Source organism: Ctenopharyngodon idella, chromosome 23 (assembly GCF_019924925.1).
Source record: "Ctenopharyngodon idella isolate HZGC_01 chromosome 23, HZGC01, whole genome shotgun sequence".
Taxonomy (NCBI): domain Eukaryota; kingdom Metazoa; phylum Chordata; class Actinopteri; order Cypriniformes; family Xenocyprididae; genus Ctenopharyngodon; species Ctenopharyngodon idella.
Genome location: NC_067242.1, coordinates 7,328,561 through 7,345,259, shown reverse-complemented (window position 1 = coordinate 7,345,259; position 16,699 = coordinate 7,328,561). Strand labels below are relative to the sequence as shown.

Here is a 16,699-nt window from a genome sequence, read left to right as displayed (position 1 = left end):
GCAGGAGCAATGCACGACTCTTAAAGGGGTCATATCATACATTGTTCACACATGCAATAATATATAATATATACATTTTTAACATAAGATCCACTTTAGTGCATCTAAAACAGTCATTTAGTGGTTAAATATGGCTGTTTCCCACATGGATGGTCATGAGTTCAAATTTATTCATCTGTCTGACATTAGAAACTTGTGGAAGTTCAATAAATGTTTCTAAAAGTTGTTTTCACAGTCTATCAAACTCTTTTATCTTGAAAGATCAAGATTTGATTCATGATACGACCCCTTTAAAGGTAAGTCCAGTAAAGCAGTTAAGGTTAGTGGAGGGGCTTTTTTCTTGGCGACAAAAGAGAAAAGGGTGTCATGTGCACGCACACACACACACACACACACACAGATGAAGCTTCCTGTGCTGGAAGAGGAGGAGAGTGAAATATAGGCCATGTTGACTTTAGCTGCTAAGGTGGACCGAGCCAAGGCTGTGTCAGATCCAAACCTTTCAGTAAAGTTGAAAAACGCTGCTCTAATGTTGCCCAGCGCTGAAAATACGGCCCAATTATGTCTTAAATTGCAGGAGAACAGGAAGATAACGATAAAACGTGACGCTAAACCACACATGGCACACATCATATGTATTTAGTGCATCATCACAGAAGAGTATGATGTGTGCTAATTAAAGAAATAGTTCAACCAAAAATAGAAATTTTGAATTTACTCACCCTCATGTCGTGGGAATTTCTTCCTTCTGTGGGATACAAAAGGAGATGTTTAGGAGAATGTCCAAGCTGCTCTTTCCATACAATGAAAGTGTATGTTGACCATGGACAGTCATACTTTAAAACGGACAAAAAACAATGTATGACCCGTGCTGGCGAATGTGCACAGACTAATTACAAGCTAATGTCGATTTTGGTCGAATTTGAGGTTTTCACAAAAATTAGTTCATTAAGCCCTCATCTAGCGATCCCAATGCTCCAAATAGCAATTAAACATCTAAAAGTATCTTTATTTGTATGTTTTCTGAGAGGAGTACCATGAAAAATGCTGTTTTTCTCTGCTCGCTTCTCGACTACTGGCACTTCCCCTCAGCAACTTACTCATTAGTCCAAGTTTGGTATCATTTTAAAGCAAAATTTGTAAATATTCATAGTAAACTTTTGATGGCATGAGTCTGAACCAATGAAATGTGATTTTCAAACTCATGCTGATGTAAACTCGTGCTCACTAATAGATCTAATAGATCTGAAGCGCGCAATCCCGATAGGTAAATATTGAAAAAAAAGTTGATTATTTATATTTTCCTATAGATATTTGGTTTTGATGAAGTGTTTACCAAATACAGTGTTATTACCAGGGATTTTAAGGTATTTTAAGGTGATTTTGTTTTAGAACCTTCAGAAAGCTTTAACTTGAGTCATTTTTTGTCGGATTCCAACAAATCATACATCATTTAAAAGTTTTTTTTGATAGAGATTGCGAAAATAGCCTAACTAAATAACTCATTTTTGAAAATTTGCTCATTGTGACTCATTTTGCCAGCACGGGTCACATATAATAAAGTAGTCTACTTGACCCGTGCACTATATATACCAAGCTTTGTGTGAAAAAAACAGTATTCATATATCTTTTTTGTCCACCAAGGTGGAAATTTGTCTTTGGCTCACCAGCACATAAAAACGGTAATCAGGCAAATTTAAAAAAACAGGACAAAAAACAGAACACAGACAAATTCACAATTACATAAAAATACAGTTCATGCCACTTCCATTTGGTTTGTCAGTCACATTTGCGGAATTGAGGATTTTAAACATTTTTATTTGCTAGAGGGATTCTGTAGCGCCTTCCTGACTACAGAAAATTACAGCAGAAAAAATGACTTAAATTTTAGTGTAAAGCTTCAGAAGACTTCAGAAGGCTTGGAAAATAGTGCATAAGTTGCATGATTTCATTGTATGGAAAAGAAGAGCATAAACATTGTGCTAAATATCTCCTTTTGTGTTCCACAGAGGAAAGAAACTCATGCGTCTTTGAAACAACATGAGGATGAGTAAATGATAACAGAATTTTGATTTTTTTGGTGAACTATTCTTTAAATATATAGGCCAGGCAGATGTAGACTCAAACTGACACACAACCTTTGACTTTACTGTTAAACACAGAGCTTTTCGTTTTGACAGCTCTTGAAATGTCTGATTTTTTTCCCCTTTTCTTGAGGGCCAGCGGTGGGCAGGATCAGTAAACTGAGCTGGCGTAAATGTTTTTCCCAAAGTTTAACTCTACAGTTCATCTGTGACCTCGGGGAAACCAGAGAGGGGCTTCGCTGCAATAAAATCACAGGAATCCACACAAACACACACACAAACGTGTGTGTGCCACGTCCATCAGGGGAAGCAGAAATCTTGACGGTGTCACGCATACCTAAGAAGACTCGTGAAGAGTTGCTTTGCTTGGCATCGCTCATGGACCGGGAAGGAAACACAGTTTGGAGCGCTCTGTTAAATCACGATTAAAAAAGAGAGAAATTACACTCGCTCACCTGTCAGAGAATGTGAGCAGTGCACAGTGCTACCCTCATTATTGTTTTATAAACATTATTCATAATTATAAAATGAACACTGGTTGATTAAATATCATTCACTGCATCTGAAATTAATTTTAGCAGTCACTTAATTATTATTACTACAGTAAAATTGTAATAAATGAATACAAAACATTTTAAAAAGCTTTCAATCATTTTAATTTTTATTTTTTTCAACATTAATATCACACCAACAAAGTTTTACTGCAGCAATCACTAGTATATAGAGTTTTTTACAGGGAACAATGCTTACCAAGGGGAATTTTCATAAATTAATGCATGTAATTTGTAATTAAATGAACTGGTTGTGATCTGCAAAGCTCTCAATCACCTCACTAACAAATCACATGCATAACTATATGTGATACCACGTATATCTCCAATTATGATTGCAAAATTCATGATGCAGATACTCCAACACATAACTCACCTGAATCTCTGAATCCCGTCTGAACCTCTAAACCTCATTCAAGCGCGGGAGTGTGGAAAATAAATCCAGATCGATTGTGATTTAGTCCCGTTGTCTGTTGGTGAATTTAACTCACAGATATACAGCAGCGATCAGTTCCGTTCATGAGACAGACACACACTGACACACGCGCACTGAGAGAGAGAGAGAGAGAGAGAGAGAGAGAGAGAGAGGAGGGGTGACAGAGAGGCAGCCAAGGTGAGAAACTCGACTGAGCCCCCCCTCACACACACAATTCCAGACACAAACTGCATTAGAGAGGGAGGCTCTGTTTCAAAAACCTAGTGAGCTGCCTACCTAGGCGGCATCATAGGCGCGTGGCGATTTGGGGTATATTGCAACATCTTTGAGCGCACTGGATTCACATGATGCCACAAAAATGCTGTCTTAGCAGCAACTCACTTGGTTTACAGACGCATCCAATGGGTGGTCGTTGGTCTAGCATCTGGCATAGTCGCGAACAGCATTTTTTGAGCATCATAGTGGCTGACAGCATTTTTTGTTTCACGTTTATGTATTTTAAGCAAACGCTTTTATCAATAAGCGACTTACAAATGAAGCAATTTATCACACAAGAGCTACAATATTAGCTTTTTAGGCACCAGATGCGCCTGTCCGTTACGCGCACGAACGCTACAGGCACCTATGATGCTGTCTAGCTAGGCAACTTGGTTTGGAGACGCCGTGTGTGGTCGGGGGTCCGGTCCAGCAGTATGTGAATTATACTTCAAGTTTTAGTTTAGGGGGGTGGAATGTCGGCTTTAAAGAGAATTTTAGACGTCTGTTAAATATTACATGTAAACAAAAAGGTAATTTTCAGCGAGGTTCGGCTCGCGCTTTATTGTAAACTACTTTGGCTGTACATTCACAGTCAGCTAACCGTTAATTACTTTTTAAACGAAACGTTTTTTATATATATTAATGATATGAACCTATGATAAAATGATACTTGATACAGTATTTGTCGACGTACAGCGCGAAAATGATCTACTCAGGCTAGCAAGACTTATGAAACGGCTACGATAACGAAAATACCCCTCTGACTAAACTGTAATCTAACATTTATTAATACTGAAACGCTTTAAAACCTTGAGAAGCCCTAACTACTAATAACTTTTACTAAGAAGACTGCTCGACCTTTTGCTTTGAGTTCTTAAGGGGGTGGGGGCGGGTGAGGAGGTCAGACCCAAATAATTCGCACCCTCTGGCAGCATCAGCCGTCTTTGCGCATGCGTGTTTTTGCTGTGCTGATGTTCTGGCGCTCATTTGACACTAATGTTTATTTATTTCCCGATACTATCTCATGGAGTCACTCAAGAGTCTTTGAATTCCCGTAAATCATCGGAAACAATCGGCGTGTGTGTGTGTGTTTGAGATGAAGAATCCAGATGGAGCGCGTAATGAGAGTATAAAACAGGAGATAAACTCAAGGCAGATGCAGTGTGTCCCAAAACAGATCAATTATTATAATCATCCCGCAACGTCCGAGTAGGAAACCGTGATGCGTCACGGAATTCCAGAAGTGAACCTAAAACACTTCAGGATGAATTGCGCTCATCCGGTTTGAACATCTTCCAACATCACGTGATCAAGATCCTTTAACGCACGGTGGCATGATGGGGAACCCAAATAAGTGATAATAATATCTATGAATAAAAGAGATACTGTGCTTATTAAAAACCAGGTTTTATTGTGTTTCTTCATGGAACCTTTGTGCCACTCACTAACAAAAAATACTCTAAAAATATCTTGTTTTCACAGATCGTGATGACGCGTTTTAACGGTCATCAATATCGTAAATCCTGCAAAGTTTTTTTATATTTTCATTTTTTAAAAAATGTATGTACATTTATAACACTATACTTGGTATTATATTACCGTTGCATCAAATTACAAAAAAAAAAAAAAAATTTAACGCTGCTGTGAAGCGACGGTAAAAATGACATCTTTCTCTCTTCTGACTGCAGTTATCAATCGCTCTCTCTCTCTTTTTTTTTTTTTACCTCTTTTTGAAAGTTATGAAAACACTATTGTGAAGTTTTTCTTTTGCTGTTTGTGCAAATGGAAACACAAAAAATATATATTTAATGAAGTCTCTCATTCGCCGCTATAAAAGTTTACCCAACTATGACGACTTCCGCTTCTGAGAAACCCGGTATAATGTGAAAAGGGTCTATTACCTATAAAGCAACATACTCTTCTCTTCAGGTTACAAAACTACTTGCTCGGCCATTTAACATTATCCACCTTATTCCTGACTAGGCTACTGCGTTTCGAATTATGGGTTGCACTTCCGGTTTAGGGAACTTCCATTTAAAAAGATTGAAACGAATCGTTTCAAATCATAAGGTCTCTTTCCAGGTTTGTTTTCACAGGTAAATACAATTTATTATCTGTAAAAATGATGGAAATCACTTTGAAATAGTATCACGCAATGCTGAAGTTCATGGACATTTTTTAAGGCAACGTATTTTACATAATGCAGATATATATCACTATAGTTATATTTAAACCGTCCGTTATTGCTGTGGAAAGAATCGCGCTTTTTCATGGCCTGTTTAAAGTACGTTGTTGATGCTTTTACACTTTTAAATGTCCTTTTAATGTTCGATTGTTGAAGGGTGAGTAGAATAATGTCATCTCATTGTACCCAGTTAAAAAAAAAAAGACATATTATTGCGTTCATAGAGCGAGCCTTTCACTGACTGTTTACAGCTTAACGGAAGTTACACCCATAATTCGCGCAAAGCGTCATGGAGTGTAGGAATAAGGTGGATACAGAGCATCTTGAAGAAAACATTCATCACGAGAACATTCTAAACTGATCAAGACAGTGTTCTGAAAAATACTAGACCAGGATTTTTCCAAAACAGTGAGTCCACCACCTCAAAGCACAGAAAAGAACATCATGTGGAATAACTATGATTCTGCCCAGAACTGGCCGTCCTCCAGAGATGAGTGTCTGGGCAGGAGCAAATGCTGTGAATGACACCAAGATGCTTATGAGAACTTCTTCACTAACTGTGCGTGAGGCAATAAATATTTAAACTACATCAATTGATGAAAATTCCATCACCATTTACTCGCCCTCATGACCTTTCAAACCTGTATGATCTTCTTTCCTCTATGGAATAAAGTTCAAATATTTACGCTGCATTTTTGCACAATGAAAGCAAAAGCTCATAAAATTATAAAAGACACCATAATATCTTCATTTATTGCTCAAATAAGTGGCATCAAGATCTGAAACACCAGGTTAGATGATCAATGATGCCAAAAGTCATTTGTTTTGTGTGTCTACTAATAATAATTGTGATGCACAAATCAGACCAGAAAGCTGTGGAGGAGAATATTCTCAGATAATAATGACATTTGACTTAATTTTATGGAAAGATTCTGCCTAACATCTTTTGTGATTGACGGAAGAAAGAAAATCATATGAACGATTATTTTTAGATCTGGCTTGCAAAAAAGGTAGCAGAAACTCCTCCACTGGATGGAAGGCAATAATCTGAACTATTTTTAATCTCATTTGTAACTGCTTTATGCAACACAAACCTCAGAAACAGCACATCACTCAGACGACACCATTCCTACAGTAAAGCGTTGCGCTTTTGTTGATATTTCTCTGCGGCACAGACTGGAAAACTCTTGAAGAAAAAATGATTGGAACTGAAGGAAAAAAAATCCTGGAGGAAAACGTGCCGAGCGCTGGGAGCTGGAGGATGATTCGCCTTTCAACACGACAGTAAACCAAAACATACAGCCAAAACCACACTGAAGTGGCTTCAGACCAGAAGGTTAATGTCCTGGAGAGGCCCAGACTAAAACTCAATCCAACTAAGCATCTGTGGAATTGACTTATGTTACTTTGTTTTATATTTAATTTCACAATGTTTTTCGCCTTATACGGTAGCTCTGTAGAGTTCTTCATGTTGATGAGTGGGAAAGCTCTCAGTGAGATGCACCATGCTTTCATAACACAATAAATACTTGAAGACGTCTTGAATTGTACTACATGGCACACAGATTTCTGGTTTTAGGGTGACCGGTACCGCCGGTGCGGATCACAGACTCAAAAGATTTAGGATCACGCATGTGGCTGCAGCAAAATCCAAGTAGGCCTATTTTTCATAATGTGCCGTAAAAAATAAAGCAATTTCTCAATGAATAGCGTCCGTGTGTGTGTGTGTGTTGACGTGTGTGGGAGTTTCTCAGCCCTGTGTAAGCTTCTCAACATTCCTGTGGTATTTATGGCACCGTTCAGTGGCGTTTTACTCTGATGAGTGTGTCACACTGTGTGAGAGGTCAAGAAATAAAAGAGTCAGAAGCAGCCGTCTCCTCCTGCCCCCACAAACTCCCCGCAAGCACTTCACACATGCGTACGAACCTTTCAGGATGTGCCATCTACAGAAACCCCACTCAGAAAGAGAGGACAGTGTGGAACCTGTGTAGAAGAAATATGAGTCAATTGCGCCACCTGCTGCCTGTTTAGCATTCTTACACTTCCAGATTGAGTTCTTCATGAGTATGTTAACCTTTCATTATCATGTGGGAGGGGGAATAGCAATTTTGCTGTAGTAAAACTGTTAACACCAGAGCAGTAAGATATTTATCTAAATTATAGAGCAGTTTGTTGTCACAAGGGGGGTTTAAGAGTCAGTCCAATTGCACACATGTTTGTTTTCTCTAGCAGTGGCTCGTATGGTTGTTTCAAACACCTACAGTCATAAATTATTCTGTTCTTCAAACTAAATTTTCAGATTATTCATAACTTTATAAAAGTTGTTGTGTAACAGTCAAGTCACAAATGAAGGCAGATTCTAATTAAAACCTTCACAGTTTTACGTTTATAATTTTATACAATTCATTACAATATCATTTATTCTACAACTGATTGATAGTTTTGTATGTTTTCTTTTTAGAATTGTCAAATATGGGCCATTCTACAGAGGTCAGAGTTGGAAAAGTCTTGAAAAAAATGTGTTTTTCCACAAATTTTGTATGTATGCAAATTGTATATTATCCAAGGTACACATTTTTATTAATCGTGCGTTTAATTCTCATATTGTATTTTCAGACAGATTTGGAATATTTTTCCTCTCCTCAAATTTGTCACTACGAAACACAATAATAAATCATTTAACAAGAAAGGTTACATCTACCTTGTAAATATATATATATTTTTCATAGGTTAATCAGTAACAATTACAATTTTAACAATATTTCAAGTGTAATTTATTAAATTTGTTGTATTTTGAATCCAATCTTTCTTTGTAAAAGGCATAAAGTTTATCATACTGATTTCGAAGTGAAGGATTCATTAGTTTGAATATACATTGAACCAAATACTATAATAACATCTTAGTTGATCATCTTAACATTTAAAACTTTAATACTTAAATGCTTTTCAAATGTGTTTTTTGGTTGTGGGACAGCAGTTTGCACCAATTCTGTAGAATTACCCATATATACTGTTTATAAACTGTATATATATATATATATATATATATACAGTCAAACCAAAATTATTCATTTTTGATATTTTTGATATATTTTTACTAGTGGGTGCACTATAGTTCATTTAATTAAGTGAGGATAGCAAAATAACGTAAACTGTGACATATTATACCCAAAAATTATTCATACAGTGGACTACCAGTAAAACTGATAAAAATTTGGGACCAAAAATTATTCAGACACTTCAACCTGACCATGTTTTGCTTAAGTGTTATCACCATTTTTTTTAAACTATAGTGAATAAACTGTATTAATGAATGAAATGTTCAAGGTGTCTGAATACATTTTGGCTTGACTCTATATATATATATATATATATATATAAAACATCGTGACAACATGCCCTACTATAGTCTCGACATCCATTAAACATATCTTTCTCTGACCTGAGTTATGACATTGAAAATGTTTAATATTTGTTAACGTATGTGTCTAGACACTTTCAAAAAGTTCTACCTATAATATAGAAATGTATGCAATATACAAGTGAAAACAGATTACTAAACCTAGTGACATAACAAATAAATATATGAATCTGTAATGTAATGTTATAAGCAGATCAGATTCTGAGCTGTCAAACCTGCTTCACATCCACAGGCAAATATAAATTATCACTAACAGAGCGACACATGAACTTCTCACACTGCTGATAATGATTCACTTCAACACTGTCTCATCTTATTCCTCCAGCATAGTGTCAGGTGAGATGGGTGAGATGAATAGCTGAATAGCTGGGTGAGATGAATAGCTGTCATATGATACATGTGCATCTATAATCCATACGTCTGCAAGATATAGGGGAAAAAAAACAATCTCACATTCTCATGCAAGACCACAATCGAGCTCTACCTGTACAAATCCACAAATCCTGTGTGTGTCAATGTGTTGTACATGGAGTGTTGAAATTATTTATGCTTTCATTCATAAATTCCTTACAACAAACCCTTATTTATCATGTGATTGGTTTATATGTATGTGGCTGTTATTTTAGAACCTGGATATTAATGAGATTGATATAGTCAAGTTGTGATTTTGTTCCTTATCATGAATCCTATCATTTAACACCAGAATCTAGAGTTTATTATAGCGGCAATATAGGTTAGTCAGTAGGGGGCAGTGCAGCCTATATTAAATGTTCTCTTCATAAACCAGAATATGATCTATGCATGCATAAAATCTAATTACGAGTACGATACCTAAATTACAAGAAAATACAAACTGACATGATTATGCAGATGTGAAATGTGTCTTACCAGTGACCCATGAAGGAAACAGACGGCCACTCTGACAACCAATAAACTTGATTAGCCTAATCGAGAGCAAATTAAACATTTTAACCGTCCAAGATAGATTTGAGTCACACAAGCTGAATAATGCACAACTGCTGCCTACAGAAACAACTACTTCTGCTGCCATGGAGACCACAGGACCCGCGCGGGATTCTGGGAAGTGGAGTTGCCTGCAAAGTACAAAACACAGAGAAAAAAAGAACCAGGGAAGAGCACTTCATAGGGAACACTTGACTTTTTAACATTAGATGCACAAATCCCATTTTTAAAATGATTAGGCCACATTTTGGATCCATCGAAGTCTCTTCTGTTCACCAAGACTGCATATATTTGAACAAAAATACAGTAAAAACTGTAACATTGTGAAATATTATTACAATTTGAAATGAATGCTTTCTATTTCAATAAACTGCAGTTTATTCCTGTGATCAAAGCTGAATTTTCAACATCATTACTCCAGTCTTCAGTGTCACATGATCCTTCAGAAATCATTCTAATATGCTGATTTGCTGCTCAAGAAACACTTCTGATTATTATCAATGTTGAGAACAGTTGTGCTGCTTCATATTTATATACATTTCTTTACTGTCACTGTTACTGAATCTTTGTTGAATAAAAGTAGGTAAAAAAAATCTTACTGATCCAAAACTTTTGATAGGTTTGTTTAATTTTTTGGAGTTTGCATCCTTTCCCACAGATACCTGTACACCAAAAAAGGTCAATTCTACTCCTGACAAGTTTCCTGGATAGTCTAAATCAAGGCCTTCTGTTTCAGCACTACAGCATCAAGACATGCTCATCTGCTCCTCAGCAAACGGCTCCAAAGGCGCATCATGTTTACACCCCGGTGAAATCCTCTCCTGCTGTAGTGGCGCTGCAGAAATCACACAAGTGTGACAGCAAGAGTCGCACAATCATTCCTGGAGTCTCACATTGTCTTGACGAAATTTATACACATTTGGAACGAACTTGAGGGTGAGTAAATGACGAGAGAATTTGGGTGAACTACCCCTTTAAGTAACTTTGCAAATACACGTCAACTAGCATTCATTAGAGTATCAGTATGATTAATATCTGCGAACACTTTATTTTGATGCATTCTACTGACTATAAGTAATTTGCAAGTACATGTCAACTTATTCTGAAACACCTAACAGTCTACTAATACTCTAATGAGATGACTTGTACTTATAGTTAGTAGAATGTCTAAAGAGGACCTTTCTGCTTCAAAGTTTCACATTTAATTCAATGTTACTTGCGTTTCTTTGCAATTATTCATTGAAATTTACTAGCAATTTCTTGTTTCATTTAGATTCAGATATTTCTGAATCATCTGTGTTTTGGTGTCTATATGAAGTCAGTTCTCACAGGCGTCCCAGCAGAGGAACCACAGGTGTAGAGAATCACATAACATGTTCCACTAATGAGTCTTTATCTACGGCTGCGTCCGAAATCACATACTCTCTTGAGTCTGTACTTATTTTGAATAAGAATTACTTCACGACCGCTAAAAGAGTGCATTCTATAGTATGAATGTAATCCAGACGTACTACATCTGCCATGTTGTCATTATCATGTGACCTACTAGCATCAGTTGCGCCGCTTAACCTCCATTCACAAATCCTCTCCTGTGGCCTCATGGGATAGTAAAGTGTCCATCATATACACACTTCAGAATCTCACAGGAAGTAGAAGGTCATCTGGGTACTTTTTGTCTACTCTTTTATGAGTACTGTGAATTCAGACATACTTATTTTGTCACATACTGTATATATAGTAGGGAAGTATGTGATTTCAGATGCAGCCATCTATCATTTTAACATTTCCATTTTGCATGCCAACTGTTTGTGCATCTTTAATTACAATAAACGACATTTGCTCTGATATGTTGAATTTAATGCACTGCAGTACATCGAGACATTCAAGGTAAAAAATAAAAAGTAGAGATGCACCGATACTAAATATCTCCACCGATACTAATAGCCGATTATTCAGAGTGATATCTGCCGATACTGATAACGATAGTTTGGGGGTTCTGGCTTTTATACCTTCTTTTAAATTAATGATAATTTCATTATAATTAGTAATTAATCATTATATTTTTAATCATTATATTTTGAAAGAAATGCAAATAAACACTTTATTTTCCATTTCATCAACTTGTTTCAGATTAACTGATCAGTTATAAACAAACACATGACTCAAATTAATATTAACACAATAACTAAATTTTGAAGATTAAATTAATATTTCTTAACTTTCTAAATGTTATTACTTCATATAATTACTATTAATATTGAACATCAAACTGGTTTCTTAGCATTTTCTTCACACAAAGCCCAAATTCAGTGCATTTTCCTGTCCACTTTTGATTGACAGGATATATCGGCCCTGACTATCGGCTGTTTTTTAGTTTGAAAATTCGCATTTTATTAGAGATGCACCGATATGTCGGCCAATAATCGGTATCGGCCGATATATCGGTGCATCTCTAATAAAAAGTGCAAAAATTGTGACTCTAGAGGTAAAACAGAGGTGACAACTTTATACCTAATCTACCTGTTAAAGGTGCATATTAGCAAAGTCCCTTTAAGACAAGTCATTTCACTCGGCGGCCATCTTTCAAGTGCAGCTCCTATCTCTTTGAATGGGGAAACATCAAATTCTCCAAAGCTGTTTGCCAAGCTTTCGATTAAATTTCATATTTGAAATCACCAATGAAATCTGACAACAACTGTCTCATAAATTTTCTTTCTAAACGCTCGAATCATGACAAAAAAACGGTATTTTACAGGCTAGATCAAGCTAATGCACATGCGCAGTCCTAAATGCGCGTCTCATTTCGGAGGTGTGCGTCTGACTGTTTCTATAGGAACCGGAGCTTCTAACTGCGGCTGCAGTGACTTTACCAATCGGCGATTGGCTCTTATTTAGAAGGCGGGACTTATTTCGCCATATTGCGCGTTGCACTTTCTCCCATTCAAAACAATACGAGTGACGCGTCTTGTGTTATTCTGTAGTCTTTGATATTAGTACCTTAGAGTAGTTACATGTAGTCATATTTCTCAGACTGTGCTTAAGTGTGATTTGAATTTCTTTTAAGGCCACTGCATAAAAACAGTAAACGCTCACTGTAATGCTGTAAGGTCGTGCCATGAGAATATGGAAAACAAAATGTTGTAAATAAGCATGTTTGCAGTTGTTTGCTCTGAGCAGCCAAATATGAATTCACTTTGATAGGTTCTTTTTCAAAACGTTCAACTCTGAGATCTTATTTAACATGATCCAAATCTTACCCAAGTACCATCTTTCCTGGATGAATGTGGAAATAAAGATACCGGCGTGCGCAACATACTCGGCTCTGCATCAGAAAGCTGTTTTATTAGAGCAGATTATGAAGAATAATAACACAAGCAACTATTAAAAAGAAGCAGATTTGGGATTCAGAACTCAAACACATGCATATACTTTGACTCACACAGACTGTAGTAACCACACACACACATCATGAGTTAAGGCAACTGTTGGTGGTCCCCAAAGCACAGTATGAATGTCACCCACAAGACTAATGGAAGCGTCTCCCCCACACACACTACACCAAAACATCTAACAAATCAAATCCAAAGCCTTCTCCCGTAGCTCACTGAGCCCGTAACCACCGTAGCACTATTTAGAGACACGCAGATGATCGATTATTAAACTTCTGCATCGGTTCTTAGCTGTAATTCACCCAGATAAGTGAGTTGTTTTGCCTTTGTTTTCGGAGCGCAGTCTCCATGCACACTGCAAATTGGAGCATTTACTACATTTGGTATCTCATTGGCCTCTGCCAAGGACAGAAAACATTGTGTTTAACTTTGGTCTCAAAGAACTCCCTGATTCACTCCAGCTTGGGTCATATTTTTAATGATGAATACACCCCCCCCTCACAGAAGGCTGAAGTGCTCCGCCAGTCTGACGGCTGTGTGTTTTGAGGGCTAGTTTGTCGGGGATTGGCTTTCACACACACAGGCTGAAAGGGTTACTGTTCAATCTATTCTGCGCTCGCCAGAGTGCGCGGCCGAGTGGCGCCGGCGCGTCACACACACACACATGCACACACTCGCACACTCGTACACACTCTCAGCCTCCTCCAAAAAGCTCTAGACATCATCAAGAAACAGAGCTGACAACTGCCCCCACCCTGCGCCAAAACACAGCACCAGCAGTGTATCTGTCACAATAACCTCGGCAATAACACGCACACACATGCACTTTCCCTCGCTGAAATGACAGGCGAGATTCACTGCGTGCACGCGCGCGTCTCTGGAACACGGAGAGTCGCGATTTTACGAGTCTCGCATCTCTTGAGCTCGCAGACAGCGTGTTTGCTGACTAATTAACAGTCTGGTACCGTCAGCATCAGTTCACAGTCATTGTAGAGGGTTGCAGTGTTTCTCACGCCGAGACTTTTGGACAAGAATCGGGCTCAGATTTCTGTCTCTCAGACTTTTTTCCCCCCCCCTTCCCTTCCCTTTCCCTTTCCAGAAGCAGTACGCCAGGAGCTGCTGGCTCTCCCTGCTCTATTTCACCAATGACAGTGTTTGAAAATGGCTGCATCATATTTTAGCGCTGTGTTAACATGAGCGCGCTTTTACGCACGGCGAAAAACAGGCGTGATTATTTCCACACCAAAAGCAGCGTTATTAGAGCAGGGCAAACAGGAGACGATCTGCATTCATTCTGCAACATATTCACTATTTTTTAATATCTTATATTTCTCAGATCCTTTACACTCAGTCCAAGTTTAACAGATTTTATTGCTAAAACCATGGCATTTACACTGACATGTTTATTATTATTATTATTATTATTATTAATACTCTCTTAAATTCATTTTTTAGAAGTTTTCAAGTAGAATTTCTGGTATATTCTATTCTCTTCTCTTTATCTATACATACTCACAACAGTTAAAACAATAAATAAAACGTACACATTTCGTTTTTACTAAAATACTATATGATTTTCAAAAGAAAGAAAAGGCTGATTTCACGTGTATAAGCCTTTTTTTAAAATCATCATCATTATTCATATTAATATTTGTACAAAACTTCTACGTAGTGTTCTTCAGTCTCTATAAATAGAGTTCGAATGAGGAAAGTCAAGTTCTCTCTTGCGTCTTCGCACAATAATTTCATAAAAATAACCACGAGCTGAAGTGCTCCTCATGAGAATATATGGTCCTGATCCTTTAATAAAAATAGCTGCATTCTTCTTCGTCGTCGTCGTCTTCTTCCTTTGACTTAAATATGTACATATATGTCATATATTTTGAATTAAAAAGCTATATATATATATATATTTATATATATATATTTAAAAAAATAGATTCGCTATGTGGCGCCACACATCCCTGTCCGTGGGTAAACAGTGCAATCATTCATAATCGATAAACCCTCTCGCAGGCGCATGCACGCGCTGCTCAGCAGGAGCACTTGCACTCGGAGATGATCGGGTACTGCACCGGGATCCACGTGCAGTACTTCTGCCGCAGGAAGCCCTGGCAGTAAAACCGCAGGAAGGTCTTGGTCACCGACTTGACCGGCTTGCAGGACATGCCCTCGGGGAAGGAACACGAGCGCTCGCCGAAGCAGTTCCCTTCCTTGATGTAGCGCGGCCAGAAGCGCGCGCCCAGGTCCTTCCAAGTGTACAACACCGGGCAGTGCGTGTACATCCACAGCCACTGCAGGAACTTCCGCCGCGCCTTCTTGCCCACCTTGACGCGCCGGCCGTACGGCGTCTCCGTCAGGTCCAGCTTCTTGAGCTCGGCGGGCATGGGCAGGCGCGGCAGCTCCGGCGGCGCGCTGGCGTTCAGCTGCGCGGGCAGGTGGATGGACATGAAGTTGGGGTCGAAGTGGCTGCCCAGCTTCTTGCGCAGCGTCCTCTCCGAGAGGTCCTGCTCGCGCGGGTCGTACTCCGGGTCGGGCTCCTCGATGAGGTCCGGGACGGGCAGATGCTCGCTGGGCGAGGGCCTCAGGCGCAGGTAGGGCTGGGCCGCGTTGCCGTGCGCGCACAGGAGCAGCAGTAGCAGCGGCAGCGCGCGGGTGATGCTGCCCATGACTCGTCTTCTGTCTGTCTACGGAGTGGAGTTGGCCCTCACTGCGCCCTCGTGCATAAATAGTCCGAGCGACAGCACGAGCGAGATCTTTTAATAGACGGCCGCGTGGCCCGGAATGACATGGGACATGGGCTGTTTTTTTTCAATGATACTCGCTCAGGTGAGGCGTGCCAAGTGCGAAAGTGCTTCAAAAGCGTATCCTCCTCGGACTTTCCTCTAGCGAAGCTGTTGGCGGGTCACCATGGCAACGGGATAGGATGGGATGGCACCGTTTCTACAGCCTGCTCGGGTTTTGTTGCCGGGTGCCACCCAAACTGGCGTTTGAAATGTCAGCGCGCCCGCGGAATGGAGCGCGTCTTAGCCAATGTTATTTTTACGCTCTCTCTCTCTCTCTCGCTCTCTGAGCGCACAGGCTCCAGTCCGTCCCGCCGAACAGGCGCTGCTGAACCGGGACGAGAGCCGCTCAGTCTCTCCACAGAGCGGGCAGAACTCCGCGCGCAATCAGAACCTCAACCCGCGACTAGAACATGTTCGGTGTAAGTCCGGAATAAAATCAGACTCTTGACAGTTCCGAGCAAGTCCTCTACACGTCAAGCGTTCCCGCGAACATCTGCTGCATGTTCTTCAGAACCTTCATATCCCCGCTGTGTCAGAAATCCGTCCGAAAACTCGCCTGGTCCTGATCTGGGACAGAAGAGAATGAGCGCGTCTGGAGGAGAACTCCTCTCTTTCCCAAGTTAAAT

General features: G+C 39.1%; 2 protein-coding genes across 7 annotated transcripts in view; both read right to left on the bottom strand.

Moving 5' to 3' along the window:
• ntn2 (netrin 2) overlaps nt 1-3,278 on the bottom strand; it is a 35,085-nt gene extending 31,807 nt beyond the window's left edge. For 2 of the 6 annotated variants that reach the window (XM_051882168.1, XM_051882172.1), the window contains exons 1-3: nt 3,012-3,278; nt 2,422-2,495; nt 723-748 (exon numbers count right to left, since the gene is read on the bottom strand). The gene's annotated coding sequence lies outside the window, so the exon portion shown is untranslated. The remainder of the gene's footprint in view (nt 1-722; nt 749-2,421; nt 2,496-3,011) is intronic. The other 4 variants (XM_051882170.1, XM_051882173.1, XM_051882169.1 and 1 more) reach the window with 3 other exon arrangements.
• A 9,936-nt stretch (nt 3,279-13,214) lies between these two features.
• Nucleotides 13,215-16,699, bottom strand: nog2 (noggin 2). The gene has a single exon (XM_051882209.1). The coding sequence runs from the start codon at nt 15,954-15,956 to the stop codon at nt 15,321-15,323; it is 636 nt and encodes a 211-aa protein (XP_051738169.1). The 5' UTR covers nt 15,957-16,699; the 3' UTR covers nt 13,215-15,320.